The sequence below is a fragment of the Macrotis lagotis genome, chromosome 1 (assembly GCF_037893015.1).
Source record: "Macrotis lagotis isolate mMagLag1 chromosome 1, bilby.v1.9.chrom.fasta, whole genome shotgun sequence".
NCBI lineage: Eukaryota > Metazoa > Chordata > Mammalia > Peramelemorphia > Peramelidae > Macrotis > Macrotis lagotis.
This window is the reverse complement of record NC_133658.1, coordinates 23,537,518-23,558,765: the sequence shown is the minus strand read 5'-3', so window position 1 is coordinate 23,558,765 and position 21,248 is coordinate 23,537,518. Positions and strand designations below refer to the sequence as shown.

The 21,248-nt window shown below is 42.1% G+C and overlaps 1 protein-coding gene across 1 annotated transcript in view; it reads left to right on the top strand.

Moving 5' to 3' along the window:
- Positions 1–21,248, top strand: part of ATP6V1B1 (ATPase H+ transporting V1 subunit B1) — a 37,823-nt gene that overhangs the window by 2,586 nt on the left and 13,989 nt on the right. The window contains exons 2-6 of the mRNA XM_074195992.1: positions 11,902–11,957; positions 15,831–15,929; positions 17,486–17,579; positions 18,380–18,457; positions 20,348–20,487. Of these exons, the coding sequence (XP_074052093.1) occupies positions 11,902–11,957; positions 15,831–15,929; positions 17,486–17,579; positions 18,380–18,457; positions 20,348–20,487 (467 nt within the window). The remainder of the gene's footprint in view (positions 1–11,901; positions 11,958–15,830; positions 15,930–17,485; positions 17,580–18,379; positions 18,458–20,347; positions 20,488–21,248) is intronic.

The window sequence follows — 21,248 nt, the reverse complement described above, 5'->3', positions numbered from 1 at the left end:
ATACATATATATGTATTTATAAAACAAAAGCTTCATCATAAAAAAACCCCATAGAGAGAAACAAGGTCTGAGTAGAACCATAGGCACTAGTGCTGGAAGAGGGAGAGGGTGGAGGTAAGTGACTAGGAGGTCTGGCCTTCATTGGTTCCAGTACCCAGAACCTGCTACTCCCAGATCCCCAAGCCCAGAAAGAATGAACAAGGAAAAGCGACATCCTTTCTCTATGTGCCCCAGGGCTCACCCACAGCCTCACTTAGACCCAGCCCAACCAGCTTTTTTCTGATCAGAACCTCCCTTCTGACTTAGTTTACAGTCAATAGCCAGGAAAGGGGTTACTCTGATATTGAGCCAAGGTCAATGCTTTTCTACTCCAGAAGAAGGCAAAGAATCTTCTACTTCTTCGTCCCATATCTGAGGTAGTGATGACATTCCTAGGTCTGACAGGCCCTAGAGTGGCTAATAATGGGGTGCGATGGCCATACCTCATACCACAGAGATCCCTAACAACTTAAACGTACATAATACTTCAAGTTTCCAGAGTATCTTCCTCATGGTACCCTATGAGATGGGAAACAAAATTATTATTTTTCCCATTTCAAATTTTTTTTTTGGTCTGAACCTGCATTTTGTGTTTGATGTGTTTTCTGAAGACATTTAGGATAAAGGGAGATAGTACAGAATGGGAGGTAGAGGGCTCCCAATGGTTTGCCCCCAGCTTCTGTAGAACCCAGGGGTCAGCTCCTTCCAGAAGAACAGCCTTCAGATTTGATGCTTCCATCTTGCCTTGCCTTCCCCTGGATGATTTACCCTAATCCTTTTCTTTCCCTCTCTCTGGCCCTCTGCTCTTCACCTCTGACCCCTGGTTCTGCCTAGTGTGAAGGGCAGGGCAGGGCCTTCACAGGAGGGAGGTGGGAGGAGAAGCCAATTAGGCAGGGAGGCTCATTAGAAGAAACACCTTTGACAAAGAACAAGGGCTGGAGCTGGAAGGAAGTAGTAGGGGCACAGGGTCATCCATGGAAAGTTAGGCAAAAGCCCTGAGGTCTCAAATCATGGAGGATCAGATCCTGAGCACATCAGCCCTTAGAGAGTGCAAGGGCATATTCAAAGGACAGTAATCAGGAGAGAGAGGACACAGGGAATTTGTTGAAGGAACCAGAGATGTTTTGCCTCAAAACAAGCAGTGGCAGGATTGGGGGTGGGGATAACGATAAAATAAGATTTTAAATATTTAATGTGTTTTCATGTGAAAGTGGGAGGCTAAACAGGTTCTGCTTACTCTTAGATGAAACCCCAACCAACCCACCACCCAGTATTTATTAAACACTTCCTAGATAGCTATCCATCTTATCTGTAAATAATGAACATTTTTATGTATTATAAAACCAGATATAACATAAGTAAGCTATATATTACTCTAAAGAGCTTGAGTCTTCCTAGGAGTCAGCTCCTCTGCATTCGTCTTAGAGACCCTCTGCTGTGGATACAAGAATTTTATCTTCCCTTTAAATAAAATCTAGTCTTCCCATCTGAAAGAAACTACTTACATCTCCCATATTTCCTAAATACTTCTACTGAGCTTCTCTCAGCCACCATGATTGTTCTAGGGTGATGAATTACAGAACCCTTCTCTTTTGGGGCCTCAGTTTCCTCCTCTGAAAAATAAATTAATTGGATTAAATGATCTCCAAGTGCCTTCCAGTTTCTCTGTAAAGTCATAAATAAAATGTATGAATGAAAAAGCACTAATATATAGAAAACCCTATCCTAAGTAACTGGGGATACAAATAGAAAAAGTAAGACTTTCTGACCCCATGGAGTTCCCATTCTAATAGGGAGAGGCAACATACAGGATACTACAATTTTAAATCAGATAAAGCGTTGCCTTAGGATGCAATAGCAATGCAAATAGTTATACCTCTTTAAAGGAATTTCCACCGACAAAACTATATGCATTTCTGATGTTGAACCATTGGACAATGCAAAGACTTCAGTGGTAAGAATTTTCTTTTCTGGGTTTCAGTAGCTACAGTTGCAGCATCCATAGCAGAAGCTGCCACATTGAAACTTTACAATGGTTGCTTCTCCAAATGATGGCTTTAAAGAACAGGCTGGTAGGAAGGCTAGTGTTCTTGAAGGTATTGCTATTTCTAGGACTCTTGTACTTACCTGCCTACCCGAGAGTGGTGGTGCTTTAGGGATATCAGATCCTTTCTTGTCAACAGTTTTCTCCTTCATGATGACTGTGGGGACCCAATTGGAAATAGGACCATAGTCTGGAGAGCACAGCAATCTCTGGAGATTTTGGACTTTGGGTCCTGACTTGTCTCCACCATGGTTCAGAAAGAATGGCTAAAGATCACATGCTGCCTCCTATCTCTCCTTCAGGCATACCCCTCTCTAATTTGGGCCTGATCTAGCCATGGCTGTGGGTGCAGTCCATTTTCAATAGCAAGGCTCATTGTTAGCCATTCAGGAAGCTTCTTGAACAATAGGCTGGCATATAGTAATCCAACCTCATCTACCTTTTAAAATGGCATTGGATTAAGTAATCTTCCTTCCACTCCCTAGGTGGAAGAGAGGGGCAATCATCAAGCAGAGCAGTAGGTAGATAGACAGAAAGACAAAGTGATATAGATAGTTTATATAGTTAGATAGATGGATAGATAGGTAGGTAGTAGATAGGTAGACAGACAGAGAGGTAGGTAGGCAGATAGATAGATAGACAGATAGATAGATAGATAGATAGATAGATAGATAGATAGATAGATAGACAGACAGACAGACAGACAGATGTATGGATAGACAGAAAGGCAGCAGTCAGACAGACAGGTAAGTATGTATGTAATCAGACAGAGAGGTGGTAGGTAGGTAGGCAGATAGATCGATAGACAGACAGACCGATAAATAGATAATAAAGATAAGTGGATGGAGTGTATATTAAATATTGGCTATATACGCAGGCATTATGCAAAACTCTAGAGATAAAAATACAGGGCAGTTAAGTGGCACAATGGCTACAGTACAGGTCCTGGAGTCAGGATGACCAGAGTTCAAATAAAGTCTCAGACACTTGATGCTTTATAGCTGTGTGACCTTGGGCAAATCACTTAACCCCATTGCCTCACAAAACCAAAAAATAAATACAAGCAAATAAGAGAGTCATTGTCCTCAATGAGTTTATATTCTTCTGGGGAAGTCAACATTTAAAAGGATACTGGAAAGGAGAGAAATGTGCCTGTCATAAAGAGGTCTGGGCAAAATAAGGAAAAAGTCTGATGTCACAGGGGCAGGATCTCAGGTTCTGGCTGAAGGTAGAACTGGTGCCTGATGTGAATATTTAGGGGGCAGATAGTATAGGATGGCCAAAGTAAAGCACTCCTCTCTTCCCTCTTTGTGCATCACAAGTACTGAGAAGGAATCAGTGGGTTGACTTGGAGTCCGATTTCAGTTCCAAAGAACCTAGCAATTATCAGTTTCCAATTCTACCTGATTCAGTTCAATGGGAATTAACTTCAAATCTGTTGAGTTAGACAGAAATGGAGTACTGGAGATACAGACAAAAATGAAAAGAATCCTTGGCCTTAAGTTTACGTTTTACAGGAGAAAAACAACGACACAGATAAGTTAATATAAATCACAGGAAGTTAGCTAGAAGTGAGAAATACAAGACAGGAGAATCAGGAAAAGTCTCATGTAACAGCTAATTTTTTAAACTGGTTTTTCAATTTTACAATTTCCCCCCAATTTCACTTCCCTCCCCCACCCCACAGAGGGCAGTCTGATAATCTTTACATTGTTTCCATGCCATACATTGATCAAAATTGAGAGAAAAATCATATCCTTAAGGAAAAAATAAAATATGAGAGATAGAAAATTTTCATAATATCTTTTTTTTAATTAAAGGTAACAGTCTTTGTTCAAATTCCACAGTTGTTTCTCTGGATACAGATTGTATCCTCCATAGCAGACAGCCCAAAATTGTCCCTGATTGTTACACTGATGGACTGAGTGAGTCCATCAAGGTTGATCATCACCCCCATGTTGCTGTTAGGGTGTACAATGTTTTTCTGGTTCTGCTCATGTCACTCAACATCAGTTCATGCAAATCCCTCCAGGCTTCCCTGAATTCCCATCCCTCCTGGTTATAACAGGCAATCTTTTAACTGAGTTGTGTGTGGAGCTGGGATTTGCACAAAGTGGAAGGGAAAAGGGAGAGCATTTTAGGTATAGGGCCCAGCCTGGGCAAAGTCTTGGAGATAGGAGATGAAATGTTGCATATAGGGAATAGTATGCAGGAAGGCAGGGAATATAAAAAGGGACCTAGGACACCTTTGGGGAGAATCAGCACCCAGTCATTGGGAGAGCTCAAACAGTTCAAGCAAAGGAGATTCATAATAATGTCTCCGGGTTCTCTCCAACTCTGGAGTTTCCAGGTACAATGGAAAGGGGGTTGGATTTAGTCAGAGGCTCTGAATTCAAATTTCTATTATTATCTGTGTGCTCTGGGGCAAATCTTTATTTTTTACTTTATTTTCCCCAGGTACATGCAAAAACAATTTTTAACATTTGTTTTTAAAACTTTTAAGTTTCAAATTCTATTCCTTCCTTCCTAATTCACCCCTCTCATTGAGAAGTCCAACAATTCCATAGTTTATACATGGGTAGTCAAGCAAAACATTTCCATAAGTCACATTGTGAAAGAAAACATAAATTTTTTTAAAAATTCAAAAAAATAAAAAAGGTTTTAAAACTCATACTATAATCTGTACTCAGGCACCATCCATTTTTTTCTCTGGGGATAGATTTGCAAGTTTTCATCATGAGTCCTTCAGAATTGTATTGCTGAGAATAACTAAGTCACTTACGAACTGATCATCTTATAATGTTGCTGTTATGTTATATTTTGAATAAGCTCATAAAAGTCTTTCCAGGTTTTTCTGAGAGAAACCTGCTCATCATTCTTGAGCAAATCTTTTTTTCTCTCCTTCAGTTTTCTCCTCTGTAAAAGGAGGGGTTGGAACATTGGATGATGATCAACTATGATGAACTCAGTCATTTCAGCATCACAAATAATCAAAGACAATTCTAAAAGACTAGTGATGGAAAAAACCATCCATGTCCAGAGAAAGAACCATAGAGTTTAAATGCAGGCCAAAACTTATTATCTTTAATTTTAAAAGCTGTCTTAGGTATTTTTTGTCTCAATTTTTTTCTGTTTTGATTTGATTCTTCTTTCACAACATGATTAATATGGATCTATGTTTAGCACAGTTATACATGTATAGTCTATATTACATTGTTTTCTGTTGGGGGAGAGAGGAAAATGTAAAGCTCAAAACCTTGGAAAAAATGATTATCGAAAACTACCATTGCATGCAGTTGGAAAAATAATTATTTTTTAACTGGACTAGACAGGCTCGGTGGTCCTTTCCAGCTCTAGAACCACGATCCTAGGGTTCTGTGCCAGAGCCAAGGAATAATGGAAGGTATGGAAGAGGAAAATTAGTGGCAGGGTTTTCTGGTCCCCTGAAAAGCCTGGGCCATGGTTGGCAATAGAACTGGGGAATCCTGGCTCTCCAATAACTGATGGTCCAGTGCATCACCTGAAGGATGGCTGGGTTTGCCATATGGGGGAATGAGGGCAAGGGGCAGCAGTGGCAATATTCTAGGCTCAGAAAAGATCCTATAGACTGACTGCACATCTGTTCAATGGCTGTAGATGAGGCTGGAAAGATGAGTCTGGACCATTAGAGAGGAGAATGGATCTTGAATGCTAGGCTGAGACATTTTTCCCTTTCTTCCAACCTTGAGCAAAGTAAATTTAAGCTTCAGTTTCCTCCTCTATAAAATGAGGGGGTTGAACTCAGTCATCTCTGAGGTCCCTTGGAGTTCTGATACTTGATGTGTATAATTCCCAGTCCTTTCCTGCCCCCCCAATCTCTCTGGTGTCACTCGGATCCCTTCTCCCCCTTTTCCTGCCTTTCCAGCCTTCTTTCTCCTAAAATCCCAGCATGTAGAATCTGACAGAGGTAACAGGACCCACAGCACTGCGTCGTCTCCTGTACCCCCTCCTACCCCACAGCCTCACGCATGGGCGACCCCAGCCTTTCTCTGCCACCCCCTCACATGATGCTGCAGGTGTGCCTGGTCTGCTGGTCCCCAGGCCCTAATTAGTGGGCTGGTGGGGGCTCCCCTGCTGGGCCTTTGACAGGGGAGCCAGCAGGGGGTTGGAGGGGGGTAGAGGTTGGGGGTTAGGAGCGGGGGCTTGCCTGGGACTGACAGCCCCGTAAAAACTGTCAGATAGGACAATGAGCAGGTTACACAAGAGAAGAAGGGGGGAGTGGAGGCCGGAGGAGCCCAGGGACTCTGAGGGAGCGTCTAAAAAGTTCTGAGAAGTCCTGTCTAGACCCCTCAGAGGTCATCTAACCCTGCCCCCTGCCTCTCTCCCTAATCTTGGCCCACAGACACGGGCCAGCAGAGCCCCAAATCAGATGGGGTCCGAGCCTCTAAACTCTGCTTCCTGTGACGCGCACTGGCTCTGGGCCCCAGGTGCTTTGCTTTGGCCTTAGCTCCCCACCCTGGGCCATGGAGGGAACCCTCAGCCTCACCTCTTTGGGGGGGGGGGGCTACTATTTTCCTCCATTTGAACATAAACTCCTTGAGGGAAGGTACTGTCCCTCTTTTAGCCTAAATTTGTATCCCCGCAGCTCAGCACAGAGTTTAGCTCATTTAGTCATTTTTCAATTACATCTGACTCTTCATGACCCCTTTTGGAGCTTTCTTGGCAAAGATAATGGAGTGGTTGGCCATTCCTTTCTCCGGCTCATTTTACAGGCAAGGAAACTGAGGCATTAAATGACTTCCTCAGGGTCACACAGTTAATAAGATTTGAACTCCTGTCTTTCGGACTCCTGGTCCTGCACTCTGTTCCCTGCAGCACCCAACAGTGTTTGTTGCATTATGGGTGACAGGAGCTCTGAGTGATTTCTCAGTCAAAAGGGGGCTTGAAGAAGATGATACAAAGGAAGGAATACTGGATCTTTCCCAGAAGACCTGAGTTCAAATCCTCATTCTGCTATATTATGTGTGACCTTGAACACTCAGAATTATTCCCACCACCCCCCGCACAATAAATTGGCTGGACCAGTGGGTCTCTGAGGTCCCAAGATCTGTGATGGAGATACGGAGGGAAGGGGGAGGTGACCGCTGAATCTCAGCCACCGAGTCTGAAATACAAATCTAAGGCCTTTTTTTGAAGGCCAGGCTCTTTGCAGTGAGCCCCTAAGCTTCCCTGGCCGCTCCCCCACTGGAGGCAGTCCCTCCCCCAGGGCTGGGGGGGAGGGGCCCTGATGGCTGGTGTTTGTCTTTGTCCTCTGCCCAATCCCTTCTTTTCTCCTCCTCCCCCCTTCCCTCCCATGGGAGGTAATAGTGGCTGACTGTCAGCCTTAATGGGGATTTCATGTGACAGGAGCTGTGAAATAGGGGGAGTAGGCCAGGCGGGGCTGAAGTTGAAAGACTTTTCTTCTGGGACAAGAATTGGCAATTTCTCTCCCTCCCTGTGGCTTTTCTCTCCCTGCACTCCCTACCCTGCCCCAGCCCACCCACCCTGCATCTTTCCACCCTGGAGTTCAAGGCTTTCTTCTGGCCCAACAGCTTAATGATGGTGGCATTGGAGTTTTCCTATGGGCTGGCCCTTGCCTTTCTCTGGCCAACTCTGAATGAACCTCTTTACCCGCTCTCCCTCCCTGCTCAGTAGAGTCTGACATAGCTCTCTGTTTCACTGCTCTCTGTCTCTGTCTCCTCTGTCTCTCTCTGACTCCATCTGTGTCTCTCTCTTGTCTGTGTCTGTCTCTGTCTCTGTCTCTCTCTCCCCATTGTGTTTTTACTTCTGACTCTATAGATCTCTAGTTCTCATTTCTCTCCCTTATCCCAACTTCTCTTTCCCTCTATATAGCTGTTACTCTTTTGCTCTCTCTCTCTTAATGTCTCTTGATTCCTTTCCCTCTCCCCCTCCCCCTCCCCTTCCTTTCCCTATTCTATATGGTTGATAATATTGACACAAAAAAATAATTAAATGTGTATTGACATTTCGTTTTTACATCATAAAAATTTTCCCCTGAATACCTCTCCGTTTCTCTCCAGAGAGTTATCCATTATTTAAAAAAAAAAAAAAACAGAAAAAAAAAACAGTAAGAAACAGCACAATCAAAAACATTTTTACCACATGTGATCTTTTCATACCTGTGGATGCCCACTTCAGCAAAACAATAGAGAGTGGAGATTTCTTACTTCTTCTTTCAGAGTTTACCTCCTCTGTAATTTTGTAATATTCATTGTTAATTGTTTTGTGGTCTTTTCATTTACACTGTGGTAGTCATAGTTTTTCTGCTGTTTTCTTGCTTCTATTGCCTTCACTCTGCATCAGTTCATGTAGACCTTCCCATGCTTCTCTGTACTGATCACATTCATTTCTTGTAACATAGGAATAGTCCATTTCATTCATGTACCAACCATTTTCCAAAAGATGAACATTTGCTTTGTTTCTAGTTCTTAACTACCATACATACATACATACTTACACACATACACACACACACACCAAAAAAAAACCTACTAAAATTTATATGGGGCTTTTCTTTTTATCTTTGACCTCTTTGGGGCATATGCCTACTGGTAGAATCTCTGGACCAAAGGAAATGGACATTTTAGCCACTTTATTTTTATAATTCCAAATTACTTTCCAAAATAAATGCACTCACACTCACAGATTCATGAAAACTGCATCATTGTGTTTGTTTTTACACAACCCACCCAACAATAGCTGTTGCTGTCTTTTGTCTTCTTTGAGGATTTACCTTTTTAATTGAGAGTAGGCATGAATAAAGGCCTTTCTGTGTTTACTCATGTTGGCAGCACTGAGTTCACTATATTTTTACTCAGGTCAGGATGGGTCTGGGTAGGGTCAGAGCTAGACCCTAAAGTCAAGGTTAAGTCTATAGTGATAATATGGGATCAGTGTGGTTGAGGTCAAAACTCAATCTATAGTCAGAACAGGGAGCAGTTTATGGTTAGGATAAATGGTAAGTCTATGGGCAGAATTAATGACCATTCTTTGACTAAGGACTGTAGTCAGTCTTCAACCAGAATTAGAGGTCAGGGCTACAAGTCAACCTAGAGTAGTTCAGGGTTAACTTGTATTTAGACTTAGGGTTTGAGCAAGGGACACAGTATTGCTCAGAAGTTCATAGAAAATATAAAAATCCCAAACCTTTTTTTTGTTTGTTTTTTAGATTTTATAGATGAAGTAACATCCATTATCTATATCATCTATCCATCTATCCATCTATTTCACTATCATCTCCTCTATCACCTCCTATATCTATCTCTTTATCATCTCCTTTATCTACCATCCCTATTTATTTGATATCTATCTATTATCTATATCATCTATCTGTCCTCATCAATAAAATGGATAAAAGAATACTTCTACTCTTTATATCCCAGGGTCTTGTGAGACTCCAAAGAAATAATCTGTATAAAATGTTTTGAGATTGCAAGTGCCCTCTATTATTATTAGGTCCCCACCAGTTCAAATTAGGCCTCAAACAATAATTGTCTAACTGTGTGTCCTTGGGTGAGTCACTTAACCCCATTACCTTAAAAAAGAAGGAAGGACCTGTGCTGTGATTCACATAAGTGACTCCCAGTATGGAGACTCCCGCCCATGACACAATGATCTTCAACTTGCAAACAATATATAGCATTGGATAGTTGCGGAAGCACAGAGAGGTTAAATGCTTTTGCCCCGGTCACACAGGCAGTATATATCAGAGGCAATTTTTGAACCAAGGTTTGTCCAGCTTTGAGGTCAATTCTCTGTCCATTTTATCAGGCTCACTTTTGTCTGCTTTATTAATCTCACTATTAGTCAGTTCAATTCAGCATGCATTCGTTAAGAGCTACAACATGCCAGGCTCTGCAATGGGCACTGGGTACACAGAGACAATAGTCCAACAGTTATAAATGAAATGCCCAAGTCCAGTGTCAGAGGCTGGGCAGGGCTGGGGGCCTGAGTCATTCCCACAGTGCAGAGAGGGAGGAAGAGTTGACTAGAGCTGCTGAGGCTGAAGGGGGCAAGAGAGGGCAAGAGAGGAAGCAACCCCCTGGGGATTAAAAAGCCCTCTCTAATTCTGGAAGTGGTGAGCTGTGAAGGGCCCAGCCAATGAGAGCTATGGGAGCCCTCGGCCCCCTTCCCCCAGCCTCCCGCAGGTGTTCAGGGTGAGGAGGGGCCCTGGTTGAGGGCATGACCCTTACAGCAATGGTGGCTGCCCCTGTCACAGCTAATGGCCCAGATGCACCCAAGCTGTCAGTAGTAGGGTGGGCAGGAAAGAAAGAAGTGTGGGAGGGAGGGGAAGGAAGGAAGGAGGGGGACGGAGAAAAGGGGAGGAAGGAGGGAAAGAGGGAAAAGAAGGGAGCGAGGGATGAGGAGGAGAAGGAAGGAAGGAGGAAATGACTGAGAAAAGGAAGGAAGAGGAAAAGAAAAAAGAGAGAAAAAGAGAGAAGGTGGAGAAGGGAAAGGAGAGGAGAAGAGAGGAGAGGAAAAGAGAAAAAAGTAGAAGAGAAGAGAAAGAGAAAGAGGAAGGGGAAGGAAGGAGAGAAGATGAGGGAGAGAAAGAGGAGAGGATAGAAGAAGGGAGGTCAGAAGAAGGTAGAAAAGGAAGGAGCTTCTCTCCAGGAACTTACATTTCATGAGGGAAGACAGTATATGTAAATATATGAAGGGGGGCAGGGGAGAGGGGGTAATAGATAGGTGGGTAGGTAGATAACCAGATACATAGATAATTAGGTAGATGGATGGAGGGATGGATGGATGGATACTTAGAGAATTGGGTAGGTAGGTAGGTAGGTAGGTAGGTAGACAGGCAAGCAGGCAGGCAGGAAGGCAAACAGACAGAGATAGGTAGGTAGTAGGTAAGTTGATAGATAGATAGATAGATAGATAGATAGATAGATAGATAGATAGATAGATAGATAGATGATACATAGACAGATAGATAGATAGATAGATAGATAGATAGATAGATAGATGATACATAGACAGATAGATAGATAGATAGATGATACATAGACAGGTAGATATAGATAGATAGATGATAGACAGATAGATAGACAGATAGATAGATAGATAGATAGATGATAGACAGATAGATAGATAGATAGATGTGGATGGATAGATAGATAGATAGATAGATAGATAGATAGATCACCCATCACCAAATCTTATGACCTTTTTTCAATCCTCATCACGTCTTTGGGCTTGCTAGGTGGCACAGTGAATAGAGCACTGGCCTTGAAATCAGAAGGACAGGAGTTTGAATCCAGTCCCAGATACTTGCCTCTCACTAGATGTGTAACCCTGGGCAAGTCACTGCACCCTGATTGCCTCACGTCTAGGGCCATATCAAGTTGTCCTAATTCATAACTGGCCACTGGACCCAGGTGGCTCTGGAGGAGAGAGAGGCTGGCAAATCTGTGCAGCACCCCCTCACACAAATCTAATTCATGTGCTCGTCATTGCATCATACTCCCGATATCATGGTCTTCTTAGAAAATGAAGGACAAAAACATCATTAACAACATGTCTTTGACCTTTCTGAAGGTCGTACTGTTGATGTGATGGATAATTCACTGGGTCTAAATCAGCCACTTGCATTGATCATAATTTTGCTTCCCTTAATAAGATAAAAAATCCCTTGAGATCCAAGACATTTCATCATTGTCTTTGTATCCCCAGCTGCTAGCATACTGCCTGGGACACAGTAGGCACTTTATAAATGCTTATTGGTTGATTAGTGTATATGGTTTTCAAGGTTAATTCATCTCTTTTCTCTTCTTTCTCAGCTTACAGGACTGTGTGCAGTGTCAATGGGCCCTTGGTCGTTTTGGATAACGTTAAGGTAAGAAGAAGGCAGAGTGGTCATGAAAGTAGAACTTGAACCCCTCATCTGAAGATGGAGGGAAGGTCAGGATTTCCACTCCCTACTCTGACACCGACTCCATGGGTAACCCTGAGTGGGTCATTTATCCTTATGGAACTCCATTTTCTTCCTTATAAGGGAGGAAGAAACACTGACAATCTTCTAGGGCCTATGAGGGATTAAGTAAGATAGTAGATGGGCAAGAGCCAGCACATATACATATACATATATATATATATATATATATATATATATATATATATTCCATGGGTTATTGTGATGATTATAATAGTCTGTATAGATATATAAGTCAATGGAACAATTCACTAGATTTCAGGAACCCTTGACTTGAGAAGTAAATAAGTCTCATCACCAAGTTTATGGGAAATACTTACAACTAAACAAGGATAACCCAGCTTTATTAACCCCCCTCTACCCACCCCTCAAATTACTTTGTATTTGCTTTATCTTTTCTTTTCTGTGTTCATATTGTTACACTATTTCTCCCAATACAACAGAATGTAAGCTTCTTGAGGGTAGGTACTGCCCTCATGACCTACCTCTTTGGAATATATCAAATTAATCAATCAGCAAGCCTTTATTGAACACCTATATACTAAACTCTGTATTAAATGAATGGACTAGACATACAAAGACAAAAAAGGTAGTTTCTACCTCAGGCATCTTACATTCAATCAGAAGAGAGAATATTTTCATCTATATACAGAATAAGTATAAGGTGATTGAAGGAAAGCATAAGTAGTTGGGGAAATCGAGTAAAGTTTTGAGTAATATTTGAACTGAGTTTTTTAAGAAAATTGGGAGTTGGGGGTGTTCTAGGAGGTGAAGAAGGCACTGAGGTCAATCAGTGCAAAGAAATGGAGATGGTGGTAGAATATTGTACATTATCGAAAATAGGAGGAAGTCTTTCTGGCAGGGTAGAAAGCTTCCCAAATTGAGAGGCAAGAGACCCAGATTTCAGTCCTGTCTGGTTGTGTTATTCACTGTGTGACTTTAGAAAAGTCTCTTTTCTCTGGCCCTCAGTTTCCTCATCTATAAAATGAGGGCATCAAGACTCAAGGATACCTTCCAAGTCTAAGGTTCTCTGAAATTATAGTTTGGTAAGAAGTAGCAAGCTAATCCTAGATCATTTAGGGTTGGGTGTGGAAGAAGATAAACATGAAGCTAAGATGCTGACATTGAGACCTTTCCCCACCCAGGCTCCAGGATCCATTCCCTATCATTTCCATATTCTGGGTTCTTCATGTTTGTCCCCACAGCGCCATCTCCTGACAAGTGCTACACTGTGGAAAGAGCTCGTAGAACATCTGTTCCCTATGGGGAGAAAACATCCTGGGGAAGCATGCCAGAAATGGCGCTGTGCTAGCTCCAGTCCATCCATAAGCTCTGAATTCTGATGTTGGGTTCCTTAGAGTTGACTTCCCTCTGTTTATCAGTGAAGAGTAGAGGAAGAGGCACCTGTTTTGACAGTGAAAGGATTAGGGGTGAGAGCTGGGAGAGAAATGAGGGCAGAGAGAGAAATGGGAATAGAAACAGAGAGAGAGGGGCGGCTAGGTGGCGCAGTGGATAGAGCACCAGCCCTGGAGTCAGGAGGACCTGAGTTCAAATCTGGCCTCAGACACTTGATAATTACCTAGCTGTGTGGCCTTGGGCAAGTCACTTAACCCCATTTGCCTTGCAAAAACCTAAAAAAAAAAAAAACAAAGAGATAGGGAGGGGAAAGACAGGAATAGACAGGCAGAGGAAGAGAGAGGAAGAGTACAGAGAGAGTGATAGAAGGAAGGGAAATGGAAAAAGAAGGGAGGGAGAGAAGAAAGAAAGAAAGAAAAGAGAGAGGAGAGGAAAGAAAGGAGAAGGGAGTCAAAGAAAAGCAAGGAAGAAGACAGGGTTTTAGAGGCAACACAGAAAAGTGGGGTATCTGACATCTTCATATATAAATTCCACTTCAGAAATTTATTGGCTGTATGGCATTGGGCAAGTCACTTAATCTATGTCACAGTTCCTTCATTTGCAAAAATGAAGGGATTGGGGCAGTTAAGTGATACAGTGGAGATACAGCACCAGCCCTAGAGTCAGGAAGACCTAATTTCAAATCTGGTCTCAGATTCTTCCTAATTGTGTGACTCTGGGCAAGTCACTTAACCTTAAGTGCCTCAAAAGAAAAAAAAGAAATAAAAATGAAGGAGTTGAACTTGACCCTTGGTTCCCCATCCAACTTTTAAGCCTGAAATCCTGGTTTGGAGAAAAGAGAAGGTGTCAAATACAGAGGTAGAGAGAGTCAGGGACAGGCAGAGAGAGTGAGGACAAATTAAGGAGAAAGAGTAGAGAGGGACAGGTACTAGGGCAGAGAGATGGGCAGATAGGGAGAGGAGCAGACACAGAAAGGGAGAAGGCAGATGCAGAGTAAGGACCAAGAACCAGAAAAGTCCTTTGAACTTAGGGTTTCTGGCTTGCCCTCTTGTCTTTGAACTTGCCTACCCTCTTGTGGCCAAGAGTAAGACCACTGGGAGCAAGGGAAGGAATGATAAGAATAAGCAATAGCCTTGGTTTCACTTCATCCCGAGAGTAAGGGACATGGTTTTGGGGAGAGATCAATGATTCTATAAACATACCCACACACCCAGACACCACCACCACCCACCCACACACACACACACACACACACACACGCACACACACACGCACACACACACGCACACACACATCACACTGACAGCACAGACAGGTCTCAGCAGAGACCTAAAGTGTTCTTGGTTCTGTTCCCCTCCTTGGGGGAAAAAAAGTGCTCCACAGTAGTGGAGTGATGAGGAAGGGGGAAATTCTTTTTTTTTAAGGTTTTTTTTTTTTTTGCAATGCAAATGGGGTTAAAGTGGCTTGCCCAAGGCCACACAGCTAGGTAATTATTAAGTGTCTAAGACAAGATTTGAACCCAGGTACTCCTGACTCCAAGGGAAGGGGGAAATTCTTGAGGCAAACAACCTTAGCTCTAGCCCCAGGTGTCTTCTTTGCCTATATGACCCTGGCAAGTCACTTTTCTTTGGCCACATTTCTTCCTCTATAAGATGAAGAAATTACAAGTATCTGTGCATAATTGGGGATTTATTTTGGTTTCTTTCTCAATTAGGAGGGAATGATAGAAGGAAAAGAAAGTGATTTTTTTCTGATTAAAAAATAAAATTTAATTTTAAAAAGAAAGCTCCCTGACCCCAAATTATAAAGAGCATGTGTGATTGTTGGAGGAGATCTAAATTCTATGGAACGGTGATATCAGGATTCAAGATAAGTCTGTGATCTCAACAATATGAATAACTCTCTCCAATAACACAGTCAATCACAATCCATCCCACCCACTTCACTCCAAAATTTGTTTCAAGGACACTAAATGACTTTTAATGTCTTCATTCATATATTGTAAATGTTTAACTCTCTGGGGGAGGAAATATATAAGCAACACACCTTTAAACTGAACATGCAATATGAAATGTTAATAATGTTATGTTAATGTTAAATGTTTCCTCCATTATTTTCTCAAGTCTCAATCATCAGCAAAACAGTAAAGTCAACCCCCAGTGTGTAGACTTTGCTATTTCTGAAGTCAAACCACTGAAAATTTAATGAGCAGCTCCAACACCCCTTTGGGTGATCTCATTTTGCAAGTGAGGAAACTGTGGCTCATAGAGGTAAATGACTTAGGCAAGGTCACACAGTAAGTCAGAGACAGAACCTAACTCCTGACTTCTCCATTCATCATTTTCTATATCATGGGGAGGATTGAGTGGCTGTTCTACTGGCTCTCATATCTTTTCCCTGGATGCTCTACATTCTTCGCAGTTTGCCCAGTATGCTGAGATTGTCAACTTCACCCTTCCAAATGGCACTAGGAGAAGCGGGCAGGTCTTGGAGGTGGCTGGGACCAAGGCCATTGTGCAGGTAAGAGGGCAGAGGATGTGGAAGGGGAACAGTGTTGGTAGGGAAAGAGGGACAGTATTCTGCCTTTCTGTGTCCTCATTCTGACCCCTGAATTTTCACTTATACTGGTCCTCTCTTCCCACCACTCCCACCCCAATGTGTTTCTCCCTCTCTCTAAATACTATGTGATCTTCTGCCAGGAAGACTTCCTTGATTCTATCAGCAGTAGCACTTGGAGTCAACCCCAAGATCCAACCCTTGTCTAGATGGATCTGAGTTGGCTCTCCAATGGTTCTATTGGTGTGAATAACATCTTACCAACCACACTGTGAGTTTCCCAGGGGGCGGAAGTGTCTTCTTCCCTTGTCTCAACATACAGCATTCCATAAGGAGTAACAACATAAACCCTCAAACATATGTTAAACACATACAAAATTAATAAAAGACAATTATAGGGGCAGCTAAGAGGCTGATGTTCAAATCTGATCTCAGACACTTAATTACTTAGCCATGTGATCTTGGGCAAGTCATTTAACTACATTGCCTTGCAAAAAAAAAAAAAAAGTAATTATGGAGGAATTAGTAGCTGTAAGATCAGAGAAGGTGACGTTTAAGCTGAGCTCTAAAAGAAACTAAGGATTCAAAGAGGCAGAGGGAAGGACAGAGAGTTTTCCAGACTGGGGACAAAACCTGGGCAAAGGTCCAGCGATAAGAAATACAACATCACATGTGAAAAAGAGCAAGAAGACCAGTTTGACAGACTTTATGAACATGAGGAATGCATAATAACAAGGCTAAAAAGGTATCAGGTTGCAAAGCGCCTTGAGAAGGGAGCTTCATTTTTGTCTTCATAGCTGGCAGAGAAATGAATTAATAAATATCTATGGGATTAGATCCTGGCTCTCACATCTAGCCACTGGGTGACCACAAACAAGTCCCTTAACCTCTCTGATCCCACAGTAACTCTTAGGATCTTCCTACTAAGTAACAGTTACAGGAAAGTTTGAGATCTTCAACAGTGAAAAGAGCCCCCACCTCATAAAATCATAGACCCTTGACATATTGACTAATGGTGAAGCTAGAAATTAACCCAAGACAGAAGATACCTGGGACTGGGTCTTGCTTCTGACATATCTGGGTTCAAGGCCAAGCCTAGATACTTCCCTACTGCTCAGCCTTAACCAAGTGACTTCATCTCTCACAGCCTCAGTTCCCTCATTTATAAAATGGGAGTTAAAATACCACGCACCAATATCTCATGGGGTTGGTTTGAAGATCAAATGGGGAAATGTTTCAGAAACAACTGGAAAAGGTTAAAGCTATGATAATATTAGACACATACAATAACAGACATACATGCATATAAAACACAATATAATATAAAATAATAATGGTAGTAATGACTGATTATTATAATTGGACAATTTTAATAATTGGTACAATTTTAAGCTATTAAAGCTATATTTGATATTAAGTTTTTAAGTTTAGAACTGTGCAATGACTTTGGGGCCACCCTCTATAATTGTCCATTAATCATTACCACCACCACCCTCATCATCGATTTCTTTCCCCTACAGGTGTTTGAAGGAACCTCAGGGATCGATGCCCAGAAGACAACCTGTGAGTTTACCGGTGACATCCTCCGGACTCCTGTATCAGAAGACATGCTAGGTAAGAAATGCTTAGGGGAAGATAACTCAAGCCGTAGGTAGAATTGTCGGTCTCCTTGTCTAATATAGTGGAGACATCATAGTTCAGTGGAAAGTGAAATTGAAGATTGACAAAGTAGGCTCCAATCTCACACCTGTCACTTATGACCTGTGTGACCTTGGGCGATTCACCACATTTTTCTGAGCCTTAGTTTCCTAAAGTGAAGGACTAAGATGGCCTTTAAAGTCTCTTCCAACATAGAACATCAGAATGATGAAGGACCTTAGACTATGGAGTCAGAGATGGAACACAGAACGTCAGATCTAGGAAGAATCTTAGCACAAAGAATGTTGGACCATGAGGGCATTATTATTTTCCCATTTAATAGATAAGGGTGCTCATAGAAAAAAGGGACTTGCCTAAGGCCATTCATCTAGTAATTAGCAGAGCTGGGTTTAGAATACGAGTCTTCTGAATTTGAGTCATGTCTTCCTGTTATACCAAGATGTGGGCACCTGTAGACCTTGTCTGCCCCTTCCTGGCCCCACCTTTTCTTCTTCCGTGCCCTAGAATTCCCTTCTATTAGAGTTCATTCCCTTGCTTAAATGGCAAAGGTGGAAGCATTGTCCTTAGAGGTCCCAGTGGAAAATGGGACAGGAATTAGGAGAGAAAAACTATTGGAACAAAACCCGACTACCTGGAGGGTACCGAGACATGGTAATGGACAATTACCAATTGTCAGTTAACATATATCCTAATTTTTTCTGAGCATCAAACATTTCTCTGTATTCCCTGACTGCTTCCTACTTCCTTCCTCGTAGGTCGTGTTTTCAATGGTTCTGGCAAACCCATTGACCAAGGACCAGTGGTCATGGCTGAAGACTTTCTGGACATCAATGGTGAGTGATCAGGGGCTGTGAGCAGACTTCTGGACTCTTTTCCCCATCCCTAGGTCCTGCATCCAACTGCTCAAGGTCTCACAATCCTTCCACCCAAGGTGGGATCTCTGAAAGGTACTAAACAAAGTTCTATGGCACTTCACTGATGACCAGGAAGCCCCACCCATTATCCTCATGGTCCTAGACCAAAGGAATTGGCTCCTTCGAGAAAGAGACAGCCCTTTACCAAAAGGTCAATTCCACTCTTTTATGAAGAGACTTAACTGGTATGATGTGAAGGGCTCCAAGAAGGCCTTCCTTCCCCAAGGACTTCCTCTTGAGCCCTTTATTTCTCTGGGCTCATTATCATTTTCTACTGCCTCTTCTGTTAAAGTGACAGTTTCCCAGGAGGGAAATTACAGTCAAACCTTAGATCATAGAAAACACAATTTTAAAAAGCCAACTTATTTGTGTCCATACTTTTGTTTTCATATCCTTTTCATGTCTAAATATATCCCTTTACTTACCCCAAATAATATATATATATATATATATAAACAGATCCTTTCTCTATTCCATATACATAATATGGAATAGAGAAAGGATCTGTTGGGTGGTATGAAGTCATACATCAGCCATGTCTGGTAGTATTCAGGAGGTGCTGGAGCCAGTTCATTCCAGCTTACCAGAGTCTAGGTGAGAGCTTTTACACTTTGGAACTCAACAAATGCTATCAATCAGGGTTTGATTTATTGTTCTGTTTATTATCTAGACTTAAGAAAGTGGTGGAGAACACATTAACAACACAGATAGAAGTGTGGTCATTCATACTTTTTTAATTTCACAGAGTCTGTTGGTCCACTCCCACCATAATTCTCCTCACTTCCAACCTCTACAAGGAAGGGGGAAATGCATTCTGACAGTTCTTCTCTGGGACTGTCCTTAATCCTTATAATGACATGAAATATTGAATCCCAGACCTAGAAGAGCCTAAAAATAGAAAATGTCAAACTGAAAGAGACCTTAGAATATAGATTGTCAGGTGGGGAAAGGGTCTGGGAGGGACCTCAAAACATAAGATATCAGTCTTAGGAGGGCCTTTAGAATACAGGATGTCAGATCTAGGAGAAATCTCAGAATACCACCTCAGGACTGAAAAGGGTCTTAAAAGACCATGTCAGAGCTGAATAGGCATTTTATATCATTTTACAAATGAGGAAACTTGAGCCTGGGAAAGAGAAAGTGATTTTTCCAGGTCTGTATGATGAATCAGCCATGCAAGACCAATGCAAGGTGGGCTATCGATGAAGGACTAAATGACATTTCCTTCTTTTTTTTACTAATATTTTATTTTTTCCCAGTTACATGTCAAGACAATTTTTAGCATTCATATTTATAAGATTTTGATTTCTAAATTTTTCTCCCTCCCTCCCTCCTCCAAAAATGGCAAGCAATTTGATACAGATTATACATGTGCTATTATGTAAAATATATTTCTGTTAGTCGCAGTTGTGAAAGAAAAAACTGATCAAAGGGAGAAAACATAAAAAAGAATAAAGTAATTGAAAAAATATTCTTCAATCTGCATCAGTTTGTTAACTGGATGTGGATGGCATTTCGCTTCATGAGTTCTTTATACTGCTTTGTGTTGCTGAGAAGAGCTGGGTCATAGAGCAACATTTCTATTTCTAAACCATCTCCCTTGCTGTGTATCAAACCTTTGCATCCCCAAATATTTGAGTGTCCTCTAGGGATCATTTCATCATCTTTGGACTGGCCCCTTCCCTTCCTTTTCTGAGGACTATAGTTTAGGGAAATCAGAGACTCAGAGCCTGGTGGACATGGCAAGTCACATCCAAAACCCATCTCACCTTCTCCCTGTGTTCCCTCCACCTTTCCCTCTGGCCCCAGGTCAGCCAATCAACCCCCATGGCCGAATCTACCCTGAGGAGATGATCCAAACAGGCATCTCACCTATTGACATCATGAACAGCATCGCCCGAGGCCAGAAGATCCCCATCTTCTCTGCGGCTGGTCTCCCCCACAATGAGGTAAGAAGAGAAGAGCAGGGCCAGTGTCCAAATGGACGTGCCTGGCTCTCCTGGGAAACCCAAGGGCTGGTGCTGGGCTCCGCAGCCTGTCAGCCCCTGGCCAGGTCTGGTGTCTTGGCCTTCCCCTTCCTCTGGGATGCTTCCTGGGTTCCAATACAGGTCCTTAGGTTTATCAATGTATCTGTGTTGCCTAGTGGAAAACAGGTTAGCTTAAGAGTCTGGAAGCCCTGCCTCTCATTCTTATTACCTGTGTGATGCTGTAAAGATAAATTAGCCTTTTTTCATCCTCAGTTTCCACAGGTGTGAAAAAAGGTACAATCATACCTAAAGTACTGACCTAACTATGGTTTACCTATGAGGATCATCTGAGAAAATACACAAAAGTATTCTATGAACTTTAGAGTAGCTTGTAATAAGAGATACGATTTTGTAGTATGATTTGCATCGATTAATTATATCATATAACAACATATGTCATATCACATCATATGATGTCATGGTGACTAGAGAGGTGGCCTGGAATGAGAACTCATTAGTATCATCACTATTGTCATTATTATTGTAACTAACATTTTATGTTGTGCTTTCAGGTTTGTGAAATTATATCACCTCATGTGATCCTTGCAAAAACTTAATGTGAAGTTAGTGTTACTGGTTCCCCCCATTTTAGTGAGGGGAAACTGAGGCTGCTAGAGGATAAGTGACTTGTCGAGGGTCACACAGCTAATACGTGTTTGAGGAGGATTTGAACTCAGGTGTTT